Genomic DNA, 24,851 nt, shown 5'->3' with positions numbered 1-24,851 from the left:
AGCCAGTATAATTTTCATTCTTCCAGATTTTGTGGTATATGTGGAATGTGTGGTTAAAAATTTAATACACCCCAGATTTCTTTCTTTCTTTCTTTTTCTTTCTTTCTTTGTGGTTTTGATATTTGTTTCTGTTTTTTTAATAAGAGATTATTGAAGAATATTGTATTTTACTTATTTTTTTATTTTTTTATATATAAATTGATCAAAAGTGATGATAAAGACATTTATAATGTTACCAAATATTTTTATTTTAGATAAATGCTGTTCTTCTGAACTTTCTATTCATCAAAGAAACCTAAAAAAAACTCTACTCAGCTGTTTTCAACATTTTTTGAGTAGCAAATCATATTAGAATGATTTCTGAAGGATCATGTAACTGGAATAATCATGCTAAAAATTCAAAAACTCGAAATCACAAGAACAAATTACATTTTAAACTATATTCAAATAGAAAACAGTTATTTTTAATAATAAAAATATTTCAAAATTGTACTGTTTTTGCTGTACTTTAGATCAAATAAATGCAGGGTTAAAAAACATTAAAAACCTCACAGTTCAAAAACTTTTGACTAGTAGTGTAATTCTTTCCATATCTTCTTTTTACTCCCTTGCATAACTAGTATTCTTCTTATTAACTACTACACTACTACTACTACAGTGTTTCTTGTATAAAAAAAAATTAATCAGCTTTAAGCAGTATGTGTGAAGACCTCTAATACTGATAATTTAAATTGTGAAAATGCACTTGAAACAATTAGTAAAGTATTTTGTGAATAACACATACAAGCGATCGCGTGAGTCTGTGGACAGTGATCGCACGTAAATGACGCAGGATTTTGCGTAGAGCTGCAGCAGTGAATGGAGCCTCATAAAATGGCGGATCGCGGTGAAGGTAAATAAATAGCCCAACCACACATTTTAATAAATGGGCTTGATTGACAACGTGTTTATTTAATCATATAGGTAATATGCAACTAGATTCCGAGTGTTTCCAATGTAGTAGAGCAGCATGGTTATCGATTATCATGTCGGCAGATTGTACAGATATCATGTGGCTTAATCTCGGAAAATTCACTCAAACTGTGTTAATTCTCATTCATATCTTGTATCTGCATTGTCGGTGAATACATTCACAATATCCTCTTTAGTGTCTTGCTCTTAGGTTCGATATTTCAGTATAAGGTGCGATGGTTAGGTTGGTGACCTTATTAATAAGTGTTAAATAACCTAATGCTATTTTTCATGTTCATAAATTGGATAACGTTAATCTGTAATATTAAAGCATGTAAAACAGGTTGTGGACCTACAATCTGTTCTTGGGTGGAAAGACGCGAATAATCAGTATACTACTTGTTTACCAGTGTAAAACATCCCAATGAAGGTGTGTTTTCATTAGCATCCATGCTTTGTGATGTCGGACTCTGTAAACATACAATTACTTAATGTATACTAACAGTTACTTTTATTTCAGATGTAGATGCAGAGAGTGAAGATGAATTATATGAGGTGGTTAACATCACAGATTATGCCAGGAGGCATCAATGGTGGAGTCGTGTTTTTGGGAACAGTACGGGACCCATTGCAGAAAAGTACTCTGTGGCTTCACAGATCATGATGGGTGGAGTAACAGGATGGTTAGTGTTAATGTAGATTAAGAAACCTATGCTATGTGCTGTAATCTTTGATTAGTTGACTTATTCTATTCTACATGTATATAGTAACTGCATTAATGCATAATAATAAATGCATTAATTACTTTGTCCACTTCAAATCTCTGTCCTCCAGGTGCGCTGGTTATCTCTTTCAGAGAGTTGGAAAAATTGTGGCTACTGCTGTTGGAGGGGGATTTCTTTTGTTACAAGTATGGATTATTAAAATGCTTGCATCATATGTTCTAGCTATTTTTAAAGGAATAGGTTACTCAAAAACGAAAGTCTTAGGCCATCCATGTAGATGTGTTTGGAGAAATTTAGCATTGCATTGTGTTGGGTGCCGTCAGAATGAAAGTCTGCTAAACTTCTGCTAAAAACGATTATCCACAACATGACTTCAGTTTATCAGTTAATGTCTCGTGAAGTGAAAAGCTGGGTTTTTGTAATAAACAAATCCATCAAGTCGTTTCAACTTCCAACAATCCCTTCCAACTAACATACAAGCCCTCTCTCCATTATATTGGTTTCTCATTCTGGCGGCACCCATTCTCTGCAGATAATCCATTTGTGAGCAAGTGATGTAATGCTAAATTTTTCCAAATCTGTTCTAATGAGGAAACAAACTTAATGGACGGCCCGAGGGTGAGTACATTTTCAGCAAGTTTTCATTTTTGAATGAACTATTCCTTTAGGGGTGGATTATGCTTCTATATCATCTTACTTATGGAAAAATATTACTTTTCTCATTTCAGATTGCCAACCACAGTGGCTATGTGCAGGTTGACTGGAGAAAAGTGGAAAAGGATGTGAATAAAGCTAAAAAGCATTTGAAGAAAAAGGCAAACAAAGCAGCCCCTGAGCTCAATTCCTTTATAGAAGACGTGGGTATTTTTTCATACGTTCGTCTTAACTTCATATAGCAGTATACTAGCTATTTTGCACTCCCACAATTTTACTTTCCCACCTTTTTCTTTACATAAGAGTGGATGCGGCCATTTGTACATTTTATGGGTGTGGCTTCCGGTCTCAACTGTGTACAGCTTTTTAGCTCGTTTTGCTGCTTGATATTGCAGATTGGTGTGTCTTAGCATATTATTTTAATGTATTATCTTAATTACGAACACACTGGTTTGTAGTGCAAACAGGTTTACGGTTAACTACGCAGTGTTATACTTCTCATCATTTCCCTGTAGCAGCAAATGAACCAGAAGTCTCACTCATAAGCTTTCTTCTGCGTTGAAGAAAAAGGTGGATGAAGCATTTTGTATTATTATTTAGGTTGTGCATGTAACACTTTAGAATGTTGTTACTGTATCCTGCTTTTTGTAAATGGTGTATTTTTCTTATACAGTCAACAGAATTTGTGAAGAGGAACATTGTTATCTCGGGTGGATTTGTTGGAGGATTTCTGCTGGGCTTGGCGTCCTAAATGAAACCTGGATCTACTGTTTTGCCACTGATATAAGTAGTTTGCACATTAATATTATCCCCTGTCTCTGTATCACAGCGATACAACACTGAAACCTGATGTATTGTCAAAGCAGCCAGTGCAATGGACGTTTGCTGAACTGTTGTTCTAAATATAATCCTCTGAAATGTCGTTCTTAACTGTACATAGCTTAATCATTCTGATGGAGAGCGAGATACTGTGCCAATAACTTAATAGAAAATTGGTGGTGTGGTTTTATTTTATTTTTAATTTTATTTCACCTACTTCTAATGATGTCTGTTACATATACAACTACTAAAGTGTTTCTTATTATATTTAGTTTTTGACAATACACTTTTTTGAGTTAGTTGTATAATTTCCTTAATTTTTACTTGTCCAGAAGCATGTATTGTTTTTTGTTGATTGTTTTACTTTGTGATTAATTTGTTTTTAAATATACAAAACAACCCACCAATAACATGTATGTGGAAGTAATAAAAATGATGTCTTTCTGGTTATTTATGGTCTATTCATGATTTTTTTTTTTTTTTTTTTTTTTTTTTTTTTTTTTTAAGAAAAGAATCTACACATATAATGAAGGTTTTTATAAAAAAAAAAAAAAAAAAAAAAAGATTGGTAACACTTTATTTTAAGGTGTCCTTGTTGCACATGTTACATGTACTTACTATTATAATACCAATTAATTATGCATGTAACTCTAAACCAAACCCTTATCCTAAACCTTACCATATAGTAAATACATGTGGTTAATTAATATTACTCAGTACTTAAATGTATATTTACACTGTAACAAGGACACCATAAAATAAAGTGTAACCAAAAGATTTTTTTTTACAGGGTAAGTACATTCATGAGAATTTGGACACCCAGCAGTTTACAGTAACACAGCAAACTGGCTGATAAGAAATTCAGAAGTAGGTCCTACTGTATGTTCATAAGTACTGTATATGATCTCAAAATATAATCAATTAATTAAAATATTTTTTTAAATTTATAATTTCTGACCGTCTTATTTATTCATTAATGCGTATGTTACGCGTTATGAAACATAGAGAGAAATATTCTACACTGACTTTTTGTTGCAATATGTGATTAATAGCTTTTAAATGAAAACATTTGGATGAACTGCAAACAATTTCAATGTATTAACTGTCACGTGATCTACGTTTCGTTGCCTAGCAATGATATTTGCAAACAAGTTGTTACCTTGGCATCCACTTCCCAGCAGTTTGTGGTCGTTCTGCACTGAGAAAATCCTACTTTATCGCTTGCTACTAAAAATGGCGTTACCAATGTTGCCGGGAAATTCAGCCAATAGAAATGTAAGTAATATCAAAATTACTATATAAATATTTTGTCTGTGTTGAGGGAAAATAACTTTCTGTGAATAAAAGCTGTTTATGTATTGCTAAGTATGTCTGTATCTAGAGCGTATTCATACAGTTGAGGTCAAACGTTGTATACACCTTGCAGAATCTGCAAAATGTTAATTATTTTATCAAAATAAGAGGGATCATACAAAATGCATGTTATTTTTTTTTAGTACTGACCTGAAAACGATATTTCTTATAAAAGACGTTTACATAGTCTATAAAAGAAAATAATAGTTCAATTTATAAAAATGACCCCATTTAAAGGTATTTTACGTATTCTGAAGGGCAGTACTAAATGGAAAAAAAAAAAAAAAAAAAAGATATTTAGGCAAAATAAGAAAAATGTACACATCTTCATTCTGTTCAAAAGTTTACACCCCTGGCTCTTAATGCATTGTTTTCCTTCTGAAGCATCAGTGAGCGTTTAAACCTTCTGTAATAGTTGCATATGAGTCCCTCAGCTGTCCTCAAAAATACACAAAAATGCTGAAAACCAAAGAATTTGTGGGACCTGAAGGATTTTTTCTGAAGAACAGCAGGTTGTTTAACTGTTCAGGGCAAGCGAGGGACTCATGAACAACTATCACTAAAAAAAAAAAAAAAAACAGCTCACTCATGTAACAACACAATATTAAGAATCAAGCGTGTGTAAACTTTTGGACAGGGTCATTTTTTATAAATTATTATTTTTAAATATATACTATTATTTTCTTTTGTGGACTATGTGTAAGTGTATTTTATGTGAAATATCTTATTCAGTTCTGTACTAATTAAAAAATAACATGCATTTTGTATAATACCTCTTATTTTGGTAAAATAATCAACATTTGGCAGATTCTGCAAGGTGTATGTAAACTTGACCTCAACTTTACTTAAACTGAAAATATTTTAAGTGTGTGTGTAGTGTATAAACTATACTTTTAGTTAGTTATTTCATTTATTTAATCATTGCAAAATGCTGCACCTGCAGTGCCGTTCATTCTATTTTTCAACCATTAATAATTGATGAAGAAAACCAGAAACACATAAACTGGAGTAGAAATGACGGAATAACATAATTCTGAAAGCATTTTGCAGTGTCCATTTTATTTACTCTTCAACATTTTCCAGCTTGGAAGAGATAAATTTCACAAATCTCAGCATTTTGATTATTCAAATGGAGTGGCCATGATGGTCGGGGCAGAAAAGCCAGGCATTGGAGGAGAACTTCTACTGGGGCAGAGCACAAGACCCAAGTATTCACTTTTTCCAAAGGGAGAAGGCAGTGATGCTCCGTCTTGGGTTGCTTTTGACAAACAGGTTTGTCATTCTTATAAGGGAACTGGGAACATAATATACCTTTTTTCTTTACCTGTGCAAAGTGTATTCATTTTCCTCACAATTTCCTTACCTGAAGGTCCTGTGTTTTGATGCTTACTTCCAAGAAACTGTACCTCAGAGGAGGGAAGAAAAATATAGAGTGCGAAAGTGCAAGATTTACTTCTATCTAGAGGATGACACCATACAAGTAGTGGAGCCAGAGCTCAAAAACAGTGGGATCCCACAGGGTAAAACATCAGAATCAAATGTACAGCATCCAGATTAGTAAAAACATCCTGTTTAAATGCAGCTGTTCTCGTCCTATGTAGGAATCCTGATTCGGAGGCACCGCATTCCTCTCCCAGCTCCTAAAGATGATTGCTTCTACAATGTGCACCATTTCAACATCAATCAGGAAATCGTGTTCTATACTAGAAACTTTATGATTACGGACTGTGACCACTTTACACGCAACTTCTTGATTAAAATGGGGGTGCGCCTAAACCCCTCTGCTTCCACGCCAGCAGATCCTTATTCCACCCTTCGACAAGAGGTAAGAAAGCACCATGTGTCTAAATAGCAATATCAATACTTCAGTATTATACTGTTTCTTTCTCCCTCACAGATGGAGGAGAACATGAAGCCGCTGCGGCCGTATGAAAGAATAGATACCCTGAAGCAGTTTTTGGAACATGACCGCAAAGTCCTGCGCTTCTACTGCTATTGGGATGATACTGAGAGCATGTTTGGAGACCCCAGAGAGCTGATCTTGCATTACTTCCTGGCAAATGACACGATGGAAATTTACGAAGTCGTCCTTCCAAACTCTGGTCGAGACGCTGTCCCTAAATTTCTACACAGGGGCAAGCTTCCCAAGGTTAGTAGGAAACAGCCCTGCAAAAAGAACTTTTTTTAACATATCCATAACATATTACAACATCCTGATAATAATACTTTAAAAAAAGTTTCTTTAGCACTAAATTAGCATATTAGAATGTTTTGATGTCTAAGTAATGGCTGAAAATTTAGCTTTGCGATCACAGAAATATATTAATGTAATTTAATAATGTTTCACTATATTACAGTTTTTACTGTATTTTGTATCATATACATGCAGAGGTGATGATTTCAATGGTTGTGCTTGAAAAATCTGAAATGAAATGGTTCAAAACTGTTTGTTCCACCTTTAGACGAGACTAAGTGGTTATCAGTTCCTCTCTCCTCTTTTGCTTGGACACGTTTCTCCGTCTTCCATGCCAAGCTTTTATCCAGACTGACAGGGCTGAAAGAACATCCAACTTCCCTAAAGCACTTTTCAGTTTCCTCCCTGCTTGTTTTGCAGCCTAAATTCATTATGAAGGAAGAAGGATTTGTTCAGGGGGGGTTTATGTTGTCATGTAGCCTTGTCACTCATTCTGTTGCCTTTCACTAAATGTCATCTAAAAAGGTTTTGCAGGAAACCCCCAGTGAGTAAATAATTATGAACCCATTAGCAAATTTTACTTGTCCTTGAAGTTAGGAAAAATTATAATTATTTTCCTCTTGATGCTATCAAACAGCATGCTCCTGTTCCCAAGCGTCAGCCTGGAGAAATAACAGACCGCACAGTCCTCAATGTATTTGGACCAGTCGGACAAGGAGGACGCTACATTTTGGATAGCCTCAAAGTGAGTGCTGATTAAAAAATGGTCCATTATCAATGCCCTTAGGATTTTTTTATTGTTAGAAATACATTTTTAATTAGTTTAGAAGCCAATTGTTTTGTTTTAACAGACTAGTATGTCAATGTCTTAATGTTTTACAGACTGGAGCAGTAGAAGAAGAATTCTACAGAGACTGTGACCTGACCATTGGAGGTGTCATTAATGTGTGGGGTCGTAGGGTGATAATATGTGACTGTGACAACTTCACTAAAGAGTATTATCGCTCTAAATATGGTATTGGTAAGTTATACTTTTATAGGTGATAGTGTCCTAACATTATGTTTGATTAAAATGTCAAATTTCAAGATGTGTGGGTAAACAGGTTTGTGTCAAATAAAACAATTTAAAAGAAAACTCCACTTCCACAACAACAATTCACAAATAATTTACTCACCCCCTTGCCACCCAAGATGTTCATGTCTTTCTGTCTTCAGTCGTGAAGAAATAATGGTTTTTGAGGAAAGTATTTTAGGTTTTGAACTTCCAAAATGTAGTTTAAATGCAGCTTCAAAGGGCTCTAAACGTTCCCAGCCAAGGAAGAAGGGTCTTATCTAGCGAAACGATCTGTCATTTTTTTCAGAAAATATTTTTTTATACTTTTTAAGCACAAAAGCTCATGTAGCACAGGCTCTGGGATGCGCGTTCACGGCGCTACGTACTACTGAATCAAGTTGAAAGGTCACACGGAACATAGGCGGAACTACAGACACAGTGTTTACAAAAAATCCTGAAATGCTTTCCTCAGAAACCATAATTTCTTTACGACTGAAGACAGAAAGACATAAACATCTTGGATGACATTGTCGGTAAATTGTTGTTCTGGAAGTGGAGTTCTCCTTTAAAGGCACAATATGTAGGTTTTCACGCACATTCAAAACAAACAAAGAACCAAAGGCGTAGTTTGATGATGCAGTGATTGAGTGTGGTGTCATGGGTGCTGTAGTCTTCGTCCCCACAGCCGATGCTATCCGTCGGGACTCGGGCAGAAATCATGTTCATGGATGTGCTAATGTATTAAAGACGTATTAAGGTCACTGTAGTATGAAGCATGGTGGGGCTGAAAGTCGTGGGAGCGAAACGAGGACGCTGGAGTGATTGCTAATGAAGGACGAGTGCGACACACGGCTCGAAAGCAGCGGAGCTTTTTTAGACATTCCTGGAAACATTTGGAATAATTTAAGTACACAAGTCAGAAAAATATGTAACACTGTTCTAGTGGTTTTTGGATATTTTAATAAAAAAATGTTACATAAAACAGTGTACACTGTCGTTCAAAAGTTTGGGATCAGTAAGACTTGTAATGTTTTTTAAAGAAGTTTCTTATGCTCATCAAGGCTGCATTTATTTGATCAATAATACAGAAAAAATAATAATATTGTGAAATATTATTACGATTTTTCTTTTTAATATACATTAAAATCTACTTTATTCCTGTGATCAAACCTGAATTTTTAGCATCATTACTCCAGTATTCATTCTAATAGGCTGATTAATTAATTTATTGTTGTGCTGCTTAATATTTTTTAGAACCTGTGATATATTTTTCAGAATTCTTTGATGAATTAAAAAGTGTAAAAGAACAGCATTTATTTAACATAGATATATTTTTTAAAATGTTTAAAAGTTTGGGGTCAGTCAATTTTTATTCTTTCTATTTAATCAATACTTTTATTCAGCAAGGATGTGCTAAATTGATAAAAAAGTGATAGTAAAGACTTACAGTGTTAGAAAAGATTTATATTTTGAATAAATGCTGTTCTTTTTAATGTTTTATTCATCAAAGAATCCTGAAAAAAATTAATACAGGTTCCAAAAAAATAGCAGCACAACAGTTTCCAGCATTGATAATAAAAGTAATAAATCAGCATATTAAAATGATTTCTGAAGGATCATGTGACACTAAGACTGGAGTATTGGCTTTTGAAAATTCAGCTTTACATCACAAGAGTAAATTATATTTTAAAGTATATTAAAAAAGAAACCATTTTTTGATATTGTAATAACATTTTGCATTATAACTGTTCTTTTCTGTATTTTTGATCAAATAAATACAGCCTTGATGAGCGTAAGAAACTTCTTTACAGGTCTTACTAATTCCAAAGTTTTAAATGGCAGTGTATAAATAGCCATTTTTCATATTATTATTGTACAGTATTTTTTATAGCATAAAATATAATAGGAGAATGGATTCTTTTTATTATGCGGTTTTGAAAAATGTTAGAGGGAGGGGTTTGGCACTGCTATTAATGTCCACATGATGTCAGTATTGAGTTTCACATGTGACTTTGGAACTTTGTAATGACCACATATTTATTTTGTTTGCTACAAACAAATTCTCTACAACATGTGCAACTTATGCTCCACTGCTTTGTAGTGAACTGACTGAAAAGAAAATGTACAAACCCAACCAATCATTCTCGGCACACATCGCATCTGTGTGGTCTGACAAGCTGTTCATTATTTTCAAAGTCTTCCCGTCGTAAATCCCACGTCTCTATGAGAGACTAATGCTCCCTAGTGTGCTTTCATCTCTGTGAATAACTGTCTGAATAACACACATTGAATGACAGAAGACTAAAGGAGCAGAACTGATTGACACCTCAAGGTGACTCAGTTTTTGGACAGCAGATATGAGCAATGACCAGCCTGGCCTCTTTATCTTCAAACGCCCGGACATGAGAAGCACACGAGCTCCATGCCAGTGGTAACACAATACGGGTGCGCGTGCATCTGTCTGCTGCAGTGTTATGCCGACTGAAGAGATCATAGCATTAGTTACACATGAGCCTAATGGAGCCGGGTTGACACAGGCTCTGATGAAGCACTTGTTCGTTTCTCAGAGGTTAAGAGGTTGCAGATTGAATTCATATGGGTAAACGCAACCTGTCTGGCCTCACTTCCGGTTTTCATGCTTATGTCTGCTTAAATGCATTAGTGTGTGTGTGTGTTTGATGTTTTCTTCCTGTGTGGTTTCACAGAGGACTTCACACCTGTCTTATACAAGGCTTCGTCCCCTCCTAAAACAGCCAGACAGGTGCCACCTTACACTGGATTTGGATCTGAGGAAGATTCGCTGTGCTCCTGTCAGGGTTTGCTGCCTAAGCCTCCACAGAAGGATTTCAGGAAGCTTATGGAAAAAGACAGGTAACCAGTGGAGCTAATCTCCCTCAGGATGTCCAGAATATATGCTTCTCTTTCATTTAGAACCATTAATAATACATCAAAACATGTCAGACCTTTACTAGCTTTCCTACTAAAGTCACCATTCAACATTTAAGTTCAGCTCTTTGCAGTACAGCATATGGATGAGCACATGCCCTTTATAAATAATCAGAAGCTCAAATGCAATCTCACAATACTTCAGATGTAAACACACAAGTTGGTTTATTATTATACATTGTTTTCACAGTGCTTTGCTTCCAAATTTAATTCCAGAACCAGTCTCGCTCAATTTGCTTTGGACGATATATTGGCAGGCATAGAGTTTGGAGGAAAAAACAAGCCTCTTCTAAAGTAAACAATTCTTTTATAGATAGTAATAACTTCAAAGCAGCTAAGTGATAGGACTGAACACTTTGAATAAGCAAGGAAACTTCTTGAATGTAAGGAACCAAGACCCATCCTGATCTTGTCAGCCTGGTGAACTAAATATTTAAAGAATAGTCACTGTAAGTTGGAAAGCGGACAGATCTTTAAACTTTCTAGTAAAGTTAGGGAGTCCATTAGTATTGTGAGCATATAAAAATACCATTAGGATAGTGAGCATATAAAAATACTTGGCACAGGTATGTCAGATGCAGTTTAGTCTGTTTAGTCTATGAGGCTGTCTCAAGACGGACTTTTCAGCAGCCATTACTACATTCTTCAGTGTCACATGATCCTTCAGAAATCATTCTGATATGCTGATTTGGGGTTCAAGAAACAAAGGATTTTTGATGAATAGAAAGTTAAAAAGAACAGATTTTTTGTAACAATGTAAAAGTCTCTACTGTCGCTTTTGATCAATCTGATGCATATTTGCTGAATAAACTGACCCCAAACTTATAAACAGTAGTGCAAGTTTAAAGTACATTTTATACGTACGTTGTATGTTTTAATTTGTGAAATGAAAATATATTCTCTTTAGAAGTAAAATGAACAGTTTATAGAATTGTTGTCTACTGGTGTTTCGATGATCTCTATGCATTTTCAATTGCACTATTCTCTGACAGAGTGAGCCTCAGGGTGATGACTTTCACATTTAAGACATTTCATGAAATCAAACTGCTTTTAAAAACACAAACATTTATTATACAGTAGAAGTCCATAGTTTACATTCATCTTGCAGAATCTGCAAAATATTAATTATTTTACCAAAATAAGAGGGATCATACAAAATGCATGTTATTTTTTATTTAGTACTGACCTGACTAAGATATTTCTCATAAAAGATGTTTACATGTTGTCCACAAGAGAAAATAATAGTTGAATTTATAAAAATGACCTCGTTCAAAAGTTTACATGCACTTGATTCTTAATACTGTGTTGTTATTGCTAAATGATACACAGCTGTGTTTTTGTTTGTTTGTTTGTTTAGTGATAGTTGTTCATGAGTCCCTTGTTTCTCCTGAACAGTTAAACTGCCATCTGTTCTTCAGAAACGGAGACAGACGAAAATCCTTCACATCCCACAAATTTTCAGCATTTTTGTGTATTTAAACCCTTGTCCAACAATGACTGTATGATTTTGAGATCCAACTTTTCACACTAAGGTCAACTGAGGGACTCATTTGCAACTGTTACCATTGAGAATTTTTAACCAAAGTATATTATAGACTTTTCATTAAGACCCTAAAGAATCATATCAGCTTGTGGAAAATGGGCATCCGATGACCCCTTTAATGCATCATGTTTCCTTCTGAAGCATCAGTGAGCATTTGAACCTGTAATAATTGCATATGAGTCCCTCAGTTGTCCTCAGTATGAAAAGATGGATCTCAAAATCATACAGTCATTGTTGGAAAGGGTTCAAATACACAAAAATGCTAAAAAACCAAAGAATTTGTGGGACCTGAAGGATTTTTCTGAAGAACAGCAGGCAGTTTAACTGTTCAGGACAAACAAGGGACTCATGAACAACTATCACTAAACAAAATAAAACAACTGTGGATCATTTACATAACAACACAGTATTAAGAATCAAGTGTAAGTAAACTTTTGAATTGAGTCATTTTTATAAATTCAACTATTATTTTCTCTTGTGGACTCTATGTAAATGTCTTTATGTGGAATATCTTATTCAGGTCAGTACTAAATAAAAAATGCCATGCATTTTGTATGATCCCTCTTATTTTGGTAAAATAATTTACATTTTGCACATTCTGAAAGGGGTATGTAAACATTTGACTTCATCTGTACGTACCAGAGCTGCACAAACACAGAATTTACCAGTATTGTGAAATGGATGTGTGAATGGTGCTTTACCGGTAAAAAAGACAGAACATCGCTGCCTGTGTGAACAGCACATTTTTGTATTTACCAGTGAAGTTGTTCTGGTAATTTTACAGAAATTTACTGGTATTACTGGTCAAAAGGGGCAATGACAATTTTTAGGTTTGAGTGAACACTAAAGGGCCAGATTTAGCAAATTAGCATTAGAGCACAACTCCATAAAAGTGTCAATAGGAAGGGAAAATTGTATGTGATGTACGGACAATGTACACATTAAAGAACTCATTTCTATAATGACCAGCGCAATCTACGAAGAGTAGCGCCAAATACAGTAATTTGACATGCTCAAACGTTAGTGAATCATGTTGCATGATTCATTTTAATACTCTTCTCCCATAAATTTTGCGTCTAAAAAGGGAAACTCCATGCATATTCAATAAGGTCAGATCACTCCGTGTCTTTAGTAGATCCTGACAGTACTATTGTAACGTCAAAAGTGGTTTGTGCTGGCGCAAGCCGTTAGTAAATTTGGCCCCAAATCCTCAAACTCTAGTGGATTGTCTAGATGTTTTATTCTGTATACAAGCGAGTAAACAAATACTTTTCAGCTCAAACAAATTTCAAAGTGTAGGCAAAAAAACATGGTGCATCTACATGATTAGTTTAATTTTAAAATGTGCAACCAATGATAAAATGTTTATTCTATTGATTCCTGTCTATTGTAACAAAGCATTCTTCGGCCAGATGATAAACTAAGCTTTTTTCTCAACTTTAGCCAAGGTCTGGTGAGCAATGTGTTGAGATTTGTGGCGAAAATGCTGACAGACAGTCCTATCGACAAGGAACGTGTTTTTATCATATACGTCTACCTCAGTGATGACACCATAGCAGTTTTTGAACCTCCTCAGAGAAACTCAGGTACTGCTGTTGATTTCTTTAAATTCACATAAAAAACGTAATTAAGATTCTGCTTAATGTTATTCCACTGTTTTTGTGTTGAAGGTGTGATTGGGGGCAAGTTCTTAAAGAGAGGTAGAGTGAAGAAGCCAGGACAAGAGCTGTTTAAGAGTGAGATGTCTGAGTATTTCACAGCTCAGGATTTGTATGTGGGAGCTCGGCTGGATCTGAACAATCAGCCTTTCCAGCTGCTGGACGCTGATGAATTTACATTCAACTACATGGAGCAGCATGCGGATGAGGTAACACAAAAAAAAAAAAAAACGTTTATCAAAACTGTTTTACACAGAAACTTCACTGAAATCACTTCATCTATGTTTCTCTATTACTTAGTTCCCGAAGGCGAATATTGGCACCATTATTAGCAAGGTAAAATCCATCAGTGAAGAACAACAGAAGAAAGTAAAACAGTTCTTCACCATGACTGACCCAAGCAGCACTGGCTTCATTCCCTATGAGTCATTCAGGTAAGAAGCCAGCCAAAAATACACAAATAAAAGGTACATAACACCTTGTCCTAGCCTGCCATATAATTTATTTTGAGTGCAGTTTTGGATCAGATTCACTGAATTTGAGATTTTACTGTGGGTGGGATTACCTACAGAAATAGAATTGACTGGCAAAATGTCCTGCTGCAGTTTTGGCTGACTGGGGACAAAACTTAAAAGAGTTATTTTAGTTGTTGTGACTGGTGATAAGTAACATTATAAGAAACAAACTGTACTCAACTCTAATTCCTAACAGACACATCACTGTTGTGTCATAAAAACATTGTCAAATAAAAGCAGTAAAAGGCCCCAGTACACTATTTAGTTTAACAGCGCACAATTATTCTGTAAATGGCTGTGTTCTTTACAGGACTCTGTTGGCAGAAATGGACGTTCAGTTGTCTGAACACGAGATCATTACGCTGGGTCGCACTTATTCAGTTCGGGAACAGAAAGAGGTGGATTTCGGCCTCATGCTTGCTGTAGCTCAGGATCAGCTAAAGAAGAAAACTTTTGAGAAGTTCACGGATATGATCCAAGCTTTCACACACGAGGACCGGGACAGGTAGTACTTGAACAGTGTTTCATCCATTTAATCATCTTTCACTTTCTCTCTCAAATCTAACTTTATAAAATAGATTTCCTTGTATTTTATATTATATATTTTTTAGATATTTTCTGGAATTAATTGTGCACATAGTGCTGTCGATGCCCTGCAAGCACCGGATGTCAGGTTGACGTTAGACCCCAGTTGCATTTTAGTTGAGAATGAAAATTGGGTTGACGTCAGTATTTGCCGTTGACTTATATTCGATTTTGGTTACACAACCTATAAACAAAAAATCGATGTCAGCTGACGTCGGTATTGGACATCAACTTACCGTTGACAATTAACATTGAACTTTGGTCACCCAATGTCCCAACCGAAATGTAACCAAATGTGTCTTATGACGTTGTGGCCCTGCTTGATGTAGACAAATACACTACCCAGTCAAAAGTTTTTGTACAGTAAGATTTTTAATGTTTATTAAAGAAGTTCTGCTCACCAAGCCTGCATTTATTTAATCCAAAGTACAGCAAAAACAATACTTTAAAAAAAAAAAAAATTACTATTTAAAATAACCGCTTTATATTTGAATATATTGTAAAATGCAATTTATTCCTGTGATCAAAGCTAAATTTTCAGCATTACTGTAGTTTTCAGTGTCACATGATCCTTCAGAAATCATTGTTCAAGAAAGTTTTTATTATTATTATCATTACAATATTCAAAACAGTTGAGGCAATTTTTTCAGGATGAAAAGAAAGATCCAAAGATCAGCATTTATCTGAAAAAATGAAGCATTCATTTTGAAACATGAAACAATGAAACATTATACCCTATAACATTCAAAAGCTATACCTTTTTTATTTATTTATTTATTTATTGGAAAAGAAATTAATAGAAACTAATACTTTTATTTAGCAAGGATGCTTTAAATTAATTAAAAGTGATGATAAAGACATTTATAATGTTACAACAGATTTGCTGCTTATGTTTAGATTGGTACAAAATGGTGTACCTTTTTGTGCATTCATTTTATGGCTTACATGTTTCCTGATTTAAATTAAGTTATATATATATATATGGTCTTACACTTTTGGACCCCACTGTATTTAAACATAAATGATCTTATAAATTGATGTTAACTGATGTTATCTGTTATGTGTAAGCGCCCTGTAGCATGACCAAATTATATGTAATAAGAAATCAACATTGACATAAACATGCATTCATACAAAACCACAAAATCATTGCCCGTTGTTCTGTAAGGACAGCCTATCTCAGCTATTCAGAGTCAGCCAGGCACTGATGTGGACCACTAACAATCACGGTGAGGTAGAATAACCATCAATCTGCTTTAGATTGAGGGGGTGCGATTAGTTCCAGCGGTTCAAGTGAAGCATTGGAAACAGATGAAGACCTGTGGCATGTTGCAGGCAGGGGAAATAGATGAGGAAGAATGCCGACAGGTCAACGTGCTTGTCCTGTTTATGTGGCCCTGTGGAAAGTTGTTATTTTATGATGTTCTGAAAATAATGAACCTGGAATGTCTGCAGCTGTCCGTCATGAACTGCATAAGAAAACTGTATATGACAACAATAATTTAATAATAAATGATTATTTTCTAATCTTTTTTATGATATGCATCGCTGTGTACCAAGCACTTGATGTCAGTAATACTTTGTAATTTTTTTTAAAAGAAATTAATACTTTTATTAAGCAAGGATTACATCGTCACAAGCATTAAATTGTTTAAAAGCGACAGTAAAGACATTAATAATGTTACAAAATTATTAATTGTAACAAGATCTGAAAGATCATGTGACACTGAAGACTGGAGTAATGAAGGAAAAAAATTTAGCTTTGTCATCACAGGAAAAACTAACATTTTTAAATGTATTAAATAGAAAATAGTTTCACTGTTGCTTCATTTTGTTTCATTTCTGTCTCTTCAAATGGCTGTAGATCTGGACACCTCTCTTCTAAAGAAGCACAGATCATCTTTAAAGCCTTCCGACTGCCCCTGTCCGATGACCTACAACAAGCCCTCCTCGAAAAGTAGGGTCAAACTCTCATTTATTATCCAAGAGACATTTCAACACAGCGCATCCATATTTCCTGCATCTCTAATGTTCGCATCCAGGTTTCAAGACGAGTCTGAGAAGATTGACTATCACGCCTTCCTATCCGGTATCAACTGGAGAGAAAACCCCGCCCCTGCTGTGCTTCCAGATGTCACCGTGAAGGTGAGTTTAAAAGCGGTCTGGATGCGATGATGACTATCAAAAAAACAGTCCATTTGTTCTGTCATCAAACACATACTTGCAGACGTCATTCTTTGTTGTTTGCAAAAGCGGCCACATGTACATGAGAGTGTTTGTGTCAGGGTCCAGGCCCTGGTAACCTGTGGGCCCCACAAGCTTTGAGCACCTCCAAGCCTCATCTCAAGTAAATCAGCCTTGGGAAAAACCCACTCAACAACTACTCTGAAGTGGAGCTTTTATTACAGAGCAGTAATTTAGCATGCCTCCTTGGAGCCTAAGCAGAACCAGCTGCTCACTGACTCACAATGAAAATCCTTCCAGCTCTGCTGGGTCTTAAAAAACCAGCAGGGGGAGACAGTGGTCGATTTCTCTGTGTAGTTTCTCACCGCTGTCTTTTCTGTGTAATCAGGGCTTGCAGGACTATACATAACGATTCCAAGATTAATCTATAAGAAGCAAGCCAGGCTGTGTGATTCTGTGTTTTTTTGCTTTGCTCAATCATTTCTCATAGTTCATTTCACAGTGTTTATCGACCGCCAAATTTGCCAGTTTCCAGCCATTTCCTGTGGCCCTGGTTGAACCTAATCTAGCAGCTATTAAAATGGTGAATTACCCTGCATTTATCAAATACTACTTAGTATGAATGAAAAAAGAATAGGACCACAAGACCATGCTGAAACTGTAAGGATCGATCGCTCTAAGTAGGCTAGTCTAGTGACTAGAGCATGTTTCATAAAAATTACATCAAGCTCTGTGCATAAAAAGTATGTATACTTACTGGATGTTACTTATCTGACAGGGTAACCAGATTTTTTTTTTTCCTTTGGTGGCCAATTTGCACTGATTTCCAGTGTTATTTTAAGACTATTATAGTATTTAATTCATATTCTGAATTAAATTAGGTTTTGTGTTTTCAGTTTTATTTTTCATTTTAGTAACTTTATGTGCTTTTCATTTTTTAAATATATTTCTATTCAACTTTAATTTTTAGTAATTTTTGTACTTCAATTTATATTTCAGTTTTTGGCCTTTAGTTTTTCAGAATCTGCAAAATGTTTATTATTTTCAAAATAAGATTTTACAAAATGCAGGTTATTTTTCATTTTTAAATATAAAAGACATTTACATACAGTCCACAAGAGAAAATAATCTTTTACGTTTCCCAGAAGACAAAAGTTTACCCTGATCTCCTTCTCAAAAAGTTTTCACTCCCTGGCTCTTAATGCATGTTTTTTTCCTTCTGGAGCATCAGTAAGCATTTGAACCTTCTGTAATAGTTTAATATGAGTCCCTCAGTTGTCCTCAGTGTGAAAAGATGGATCTCAAAATCATACAGTCATTGTTGGAAAGGGTTCAAATACACAAAAATGCTAGAAAACCAAAGAATCAGTGGGATCTGAAGGATTTTTCGGAAGAACAGTGGGCAGTTTAACTGTTCAGTACAAACAAGAGACTCATGAACAACTATCTCTAAACAAACAAACAAAACAGTTGTGGATCATTTAGGTAACAGCACAGTATTAGGTATGTATATGTCTTTTATGTGAAATATCTTATTTCTTATTTTAGTAAAATAATTAACTTTTTCCATATTCTAAAGGGGGGGTGTAAACTTTTGACCTGAACTGTATGAATATGTTAAGGTTATATATAAGCTAGTGTACTCCAAAACAATGAAAAATTCCGAGTTCAATGGCTCTGGTCCAAGCAGTTATATAAACAAAACGCTATTGGCTATTTAAAAAAGGAGGCAGGGCTTCTTGACATGTACTGTCCTGTCTTGCTGTTTCATTTGAAATTACGTCAATACATAGAATAAAGCACTTCAGTGGACCTTAAAAGTTTTTTCTCTTTAGTTAAAGTTTCATCTAATTCTAGATCTTATTTCTGCTCTATTTCAATTAATGAAATTTAAAAAAAAATCTTTTTAGGATTAGATAAAGGGATTTTACCCAAAAATGAAAATTCTGTCTTTAATTATTCACCCTCATGTTGTTTCAAACCTGCAAGACCTTTGTCCATTTTCAAAACACAAATGAAGATATTTCTGATGAAATCCGAGAGCTTTCTGACAGCAACGCAATACTACGTTCAAGTCGAGCAAGGTAGAAAGGACATTGTTAAAACAGTCCATGTGACATCAGTGGTTCAACTGCAATTTTATGAAGCTACGAGAATATTTCCTGTGCACAAAGAAAACAAAAATAACGACTTTTTGCATGTGTAAAACAACTCTGCTTGCAAACAAGTCGCAGTGCATCTGGGTTCTACGTCAGAACACTGGCTCCATCGTGTCATAACACACGCTGAAGACTGACAGGAAAGAGAAGAAATCGTTGAATAAAGTTATTTTTGTTGTCTTTGCACACAAAAAGTATTCTCATAGCTTCATAAAATTACGGTTGAACCACTGATGTCACATGGACTATTTTGTCGATGCCCTCACTACCTTTCTGGGCCTTGAACGTGTCAGTTGCATTGCTGTCTATGCAGAGTCAGAAAGCTCTCGGATTCCATCAAAAATATCTTAATTTGTGTTCCGAAGATGAATGAAGGTCTTACAGGTTTGGAATGACATAACGACAAGAATTTTCAGTTTTGGGTAAATTCTCCCTTAAATATTAGTAACAGCTGATATCATCGTCCATCGACAACATTAGCTTAAAGAAAATGAGTGTGTTGTGAGTTACTCTGGACAGTTTTTACAGTTCATAAGTGTGTGTTGATGACTACACTTATTTATAGTAGTATGTCAGAGTATGATATACCATATTTCATCACAGTTCTACATTCACCATGTTCAAAATGCACAAAACTGTCCCCCTTTTTGAATTCATAGATGATAACACCGGATATTTCAATGATATATAGACTGCTGAACTGAAAATGCTCCCAGTTTTCATTTGAGAAATCTGGTCACCTTAACATATTGTGCAATAAAAAAATCTTATCTGCAGCCATTCTTTTTAAAAGATGATTACGTGTCTGATTTACTGACCCACGCAAAGTCGTTAAACATTTGTCACACACTTTTAAATAGCAAGTACAAGACATTTACCATGTGCTAAAGTCAATCCGGCCTGATAAATCTATGTCTCCGTTCAGCTTAATTTGCAAAGACATGAAATGAGAGTGCCAGCTAAACATATGTGCTCCAGGAATCTCTGTGAACTGTTTCTCAAAGCCTGTCGTGCTGTTGTTTTCAGTTTGACGCAGACTGGAGAGGAGACGCTGCAGACCCTGCAGTTAAAACCATCAACTACTCGCTCTTTCTGGAGGATGTCTTTGGCAGCGCCACGAACACTAATGACAGCTAAGAATGGCCTGATGGGATCCTCAATAACATGAGAAAAGTCAAGAAAGCTGCTCGGCTGATTAAATTCACATTGTTGCACATTGCTGTTTTGCATGAATGTCATAATACGGTTTATGTGTATTTTTTATGCGACATAAAATCAAAAACATGCTGGAATGAGAGAGCTGTTTGGAAGTGCCTTGTGTGCCTTGGGGCCAAGCGTGGAGCAGTTAAAAATATGAGCCGCTAAATCAAACCATATTTTATATACAGGCAGACAGACGTGCACATTTGCCGTGATTACATGGATGAAGCTGTCAATATAATACAACATGCCATAGCCATATGAGAGAAAATAACTACAGTACCCAAATTCAGATTTCCCAAAGGTCTTTTCATAATTCAGTTAAAGGAAAGCGAGCGGTTTTCCCATGGTAAAAAGGAACGGCCCAACATCCTCATTTTATAACCTGCATTGGCTGTTCACACTCCGATTTGGCACATTATGCAACTAATAAATGCTGACACTGTATATAAAAAGACAGGTTGAGCGTGTCTGTAATCAGAGCTTTTGAGATCAAGGCCTCAGTTACTGGCCAAGACAAAAGAAGTGCATTACATCACACCAGTATTATCAAGTCTTCATTCCCAGCTTTCACACTTACTAAAATATTAGCCTCATAAGTTAGCAGGCTTCTGTCTGAAACACAAAGGCTGTTGGATCTAGGACATATTTAGCCTGGCTCCACTGAACAGGGAACGAGGACACACTTTTGACATCCCAGAATGCAACAATGACCTTGATACATCTGGTATTAACATCAATTTCTGTGGTAAGTGCTAATACAAGTATAAAATTTGTGTCCAAAAACTGTTTTGGGATCTGATCACTCAGACCACATTCTGAAGTAGTCAAAAATCATGTGACCACATTGTATTTGTAATGTAAATGCTAATGTGTCACAGTCAATAATGAGGAACAGATATTTTTTTCAGAACTAAGTCTGCTATATGAATAAATATAGATTAGCCTATATTTATGCATGTGTATGGTAATTTAATATAGCTAGTCAACTAGATGTTAACGTAAGGTTCAAATTATTGATATAGGTTAGTATAAATAGACTTAAAGTGGATCATTTGGTGCGGTCACTTTAGCGAAATTGGGCGGACAAAAAAGGTCCATTGTCCATTATAATGTAGCAATGCAATAATCACTCACACAGCAGTCACATTTTAACGTGGTAATCACGGTCAACGTGGTAAATTTTCGTCAGCAATTTGAACACGAACGAAATCTGCGTGGGGAATTTTTTTCCCCTCAGGACAGGTGAAATTGCCCATCCCGCGGATTCAACGGATTTCACCCGCGAAACCTTCAGAAGGACTGATAGTTCAGCTAAAGCAAACTGAGGTAAGTAGTTTGCTTCAGAATGGCACAGAGTTTAAACCTACAGCCTTTAGGAATATTAAGCAATAGGGTGTTGATCGTTTTATTATTTCCCGGCTCTTGTTTAACTGATGTTTATTCAGTCTCCAGTCGAGGCTCCTTGAGTTTCTGAACAGGAAAATGTAATAAAAGTCTCTGGTGCAAAAGATCTCCAATGAATTTTTTAAAGGTCTATTAGTGGCTGCTAAACATTTCAATGATAGTGTTATAGTGAAAACCAATCGTATTGTTTTTGTTATTAATTCTTCAGCAAATACCTTCTTGGCCAAAGTGACTTACTTACAATAGAGACAGATCTGAAGTTTTGAACCAAAAATATTTAACCACTAAACCTCCACCAAACCACGGTAAACAGATCATTACAGAGGTTAAATAGTAAAAGAAAAGTGAACTGCTCACTTAAAGGGGTAGTTTACCCAAAAATGAAAATTACCCCATGATTTACTCACCCTCAAACCATCCACAATGTATATGACTTTCTTCTTTCAGATGAATGCAATCAGTTATATAAAAATGTCCTGGCTCTTCTAAGATTTTTAATGGCAGTGAATGGGGTTTAAGATTTTGAAGTCCAATAAAAGAGCATCCGTCTATTATACCAAGTGAGTATTCTCCATCTGAAGTGAATTGATGCGTTTATGTAAGAAAAATCCCCATATTTAAAACTCTAAATCCGTAATCTCTAGCTTCCGCTGACTGTACACGTGTTCACAAGAGAGTGGTGTTCCAGTGAATGACATAGGCGTAGTGTAAGCTCCGGTGAGAATATGCTAGCCTCACAAAAACCAAGTTTTGTTTACAGCAAAGGAAAACCAAACTTCTTTTGGCTTTTACTGAAATCCTCAGACTTCTCTTTTAATTCATGACCGGTGTTTTGTTTTGCTTTCTCCTCCACACTTCCGCGTTCATCGCCCAAGTTCATCTACGTCCTACACCATCCGCTGGAACGGCACTCTATTGTGAATGTGTACAAAAGTTAGTGGAAAAACACATTGATTGACTTCAGAAGGGCTTTATTAACCCCCTGGAGCCATGTGGAGTACTTCTTATAATGGACAGATGCACTTTATTGGACTTTAATGCACTTTATTGGACAAAACCCCAACAGCCATTCACTGATGTTTTAAAAAGCTTGGAAGTGCCAGGACATTTTTAATAATCTGAAAGAAGACAGTCATATACATCTAGGATGGCTTGAGAATGAGTAACATTACATGAGGTAATTTTCCTTTTTTGAGTTAACTATCCCTTTAAAGGTGAAATGTGCCATTTTTCAAATTTAAAATACTTTAGATTTTAATGCTATTATAGGTAAACAAATTTGTGGGTTGGTTTTACAAAAGACACTGTGGCGCAGGAGTGCCATCAAAAACATTCCTGTTTGCTTTAGCAGCCAGACAGCCAATGGCATGTTTTTTGGGTGGGGCTAGATGTTTAACTAACCAATGGCAGACAGGACTTGTTTTGAGAAACCTGTTTGAAACAGTCATAAATTTGTCTGAGGTTTTCCCGTGGAATTGGGATATATTAAAACTCTTGCCGTGGGTTGTTTTTCATGTCCGCGGGTTAAAGCAACCCCAATAACATGACATTTAGGCCCTGGAATGCGAATTTTATCAGGCGAAACCCACCAAAAACATGTATTTTACCACCCAGAACGCAATTTTTACTGGAGGACCCTTTCCAGAACCAGATTGGGCTAGTTTTGAGTAGCAATTGGGCAGGTTTTATTGTGATAACCTGGCAACCCTGCAAATTACAGACTTCAACTTTAGAAACTATATAAAATTTCACAGGCTTTTTTTTTTTTTTTTCAGTTTTACATCACAAGTTTTGTCATTATATTTTCATTATATTTTACATGATCATTTTAATTATCCCCTAGTAAAAACTGCAAGCCTAGACCTCAATACTTTAAATGAGTGTGAAATTGAATAGCAGTAGATTTTTTTTTTTAAAACAGCATCTAATACAAATGTTATTCGGAATTGTTACATCTAATAGAAGATATACAGAAAGTGCCTATAACACACCTAAACAAGACCATCCTTCTTATTTTTTTAAGATGGCTTTTCATTTAATAGGAAAACTGCTGGAACTAATAGTAGACGGTCATTTTGCCTTGTCCCTTTCCCAGCTACAGATTTGACAGTGCCTACAGGAATTGGCACAGTGATCATAAACAGGAGAATTAAGTCCTTTCAGGAGGCCTGGTCACAGCCTCAGGTACACATGGGAAAAGAGTTATATTCTCCTCAGTACTGCCTTTAGATGCCCTTTAGATGACTCCACTCTCCTGACTAATTCACACAGAAATTTTATAATATATCTGTATTTTCCTGTTATTTCCTTGCAAAGTACTTATTTCAGTAGGTATGTGTTTTTGCATACTAGACCTGGTACAGTGATCAATGCAAAGTTGTCTTTGGCAAGCATCATTTTAAATAGCTAGAGGAAAGTAAAGTTTTTCTACACCGGCTGTAAATTTGGACAATTCATTCCCAGAGGAGCTCATTTCTGGAAGACAGTGCGACAGCATGCATTGTTTTAATATAAATCACCCGAAATTATGAGCCTTTTTTGTCATGTAGCTTGAAACGAGACTTCATGATCAAATCCTGAGCTTGAAAACATTGGCTCGCTTTGTGTTCTTTGCTTGACAAGCTGCTTTGCAACCATCAGTCTGTCTGTTGTGGCTAAAAATAAAAGGCAAATCCAGTTGACGGGGGAGACAGATATGAATCTGTGGATAAAATGCATGTCATGTAAGACGACATCAAGGTCTTTTGTCAATACTCAACCTCCTTGAAAATGTCAGGTTCTTGGTAAAAAGGTTTGAGTGTGCTGAAACAAATCTATTAGATGGACATAACCGAACGGACAAATGCAGACTGTGAATCACCTGATATGATACTTACGCCACATCAAATTGCATAACGGAAGTTG

General features: G+C 35.6%; 2 protein-coding genes across 2 annotated transcripts; both read left to right on the top strand.

Annotated features, from left to right (window-relative positions):
- Nucleotides 1–783: 783 nt before the first annotated feature.
- Nucleotides 784–3,599, top strand: fundc1 (FUN14 domain containing 1). The gene is made up of 5 exons (XM_051118425.1): nt 784–892; nt 1,472–1,634; nt 1,786–1,861; nt 2,405–2,533; nt 3,004–3,599. The coding sequence occupies exons 1-5, from the start codon at nt 859–861 to the stop codon at nt 3,079–3,081; spliced, it is 480 nt and encodes a 159-aa protein (XP_050974382.1). The 5' UTR covers nt 784–858; the 3' UTR covers nt 3,082–3,599.
- A 715-nt stretch (nt 3,600–4,314) lies between these two features.
- On the top strand, nt 4,315–20,995 carry efhc2 (EF-hand domain (C-terminal) containing 2). The gene is made up of 15 exons (XM_051118527.1): nt 4,315–4,424; nt 5,586–5,774; nt 5,872–6,022; nt 6,104–6,327; nt 6,400–6,651; nt 7,334–7,441; nt 7,579–7,717; nt 10,456–10,621; nt 13,683–13,825; nt 13,910–14,106; nt 14,198–14,331; nt 14,723–14,917; nt 16,862–16,954; nt 17,040–17,142; nt 20,367–20,995. Exons 1-15 carry the CDS (start codon nt 4,383–4,385, stop codon nt 20,475–20,477), a joined length of 2,247 nt encoding a protein of 748 aa, XP_050974484.1. The 5' UTR covers nt 4,315–4,382; the 3' UTR covers nt 20,478–20,995.
- Nucleotides 20,996–24,851: the final 3,856 nt, after the last annotated feature.

Source organism: Labeo rohita, chromosome 9, assembly GCF_022985175.1.
Source record: "Labeo rohita strain BAU-BD-2019 chromosome 9, IGBB_LRoh.1.0, whole genome shotgun sequence".
NCBI lineage: Eukaryota > Metazoa > Chordata > Actinopteri > Cypriniformes > Cyprinidae > Labeo > Labeo rohita.
The sequence above is the reverse complement of the archived record's forward strand: the minus strand, read 5'-3'. Positions and strand labels throughout refer to the sequence as shown.

What these genes read in the sequence shown, in the direction of transcription:
- fundc1 (XM_051118425.1), top strand. Translation starts at nt 859, where the DNA reads ATGGAGCCTCATAAAATGGCGGATCGCGGTGAAG. An exon ending in AATGGCGGATCGCGGTGAAG is followed by an intron (nt 893 to 1,471) that starts GTAAATAAATAG and finishes CTTTTATTTCAG; the next exon opens with ATGTAGATGCAGAGAGTGAA. An exon ending in TCAATTCCTTTATAGAAGAC is followed by an intron (nt 2,534 to 3,003) that starts GTGGGTATTTTT and finishes TTTCTTATACAG; the next exon opens with TCAACAGAATTTGTGAAGAG.
- efhc2 (XM_051118527.1), top strand. Translation starts at nt 4,383, where the DNA reads ATGGCGTTACCAATGTTGCCGGGAAATTCAGCCAATAGAAAT. An exon ending in GAAATTCAGCCAATAGAAAT is followed by an intron (nt 4,425 to 5,585) that starts GTAAGTAATATC and finishes AACATTTTCCAG; the next exon opens with CTTGGAAGAGATAAATTTCA. An exon ending in AAACAGTGGGATCCCACAGG is followed by an intron (nt 6,023 to 6,103) that starts GTAAAACATCAG and finishes CGTCCTATGTAG; the next exon opens with GAATCCTGATTCGGAGGCAC.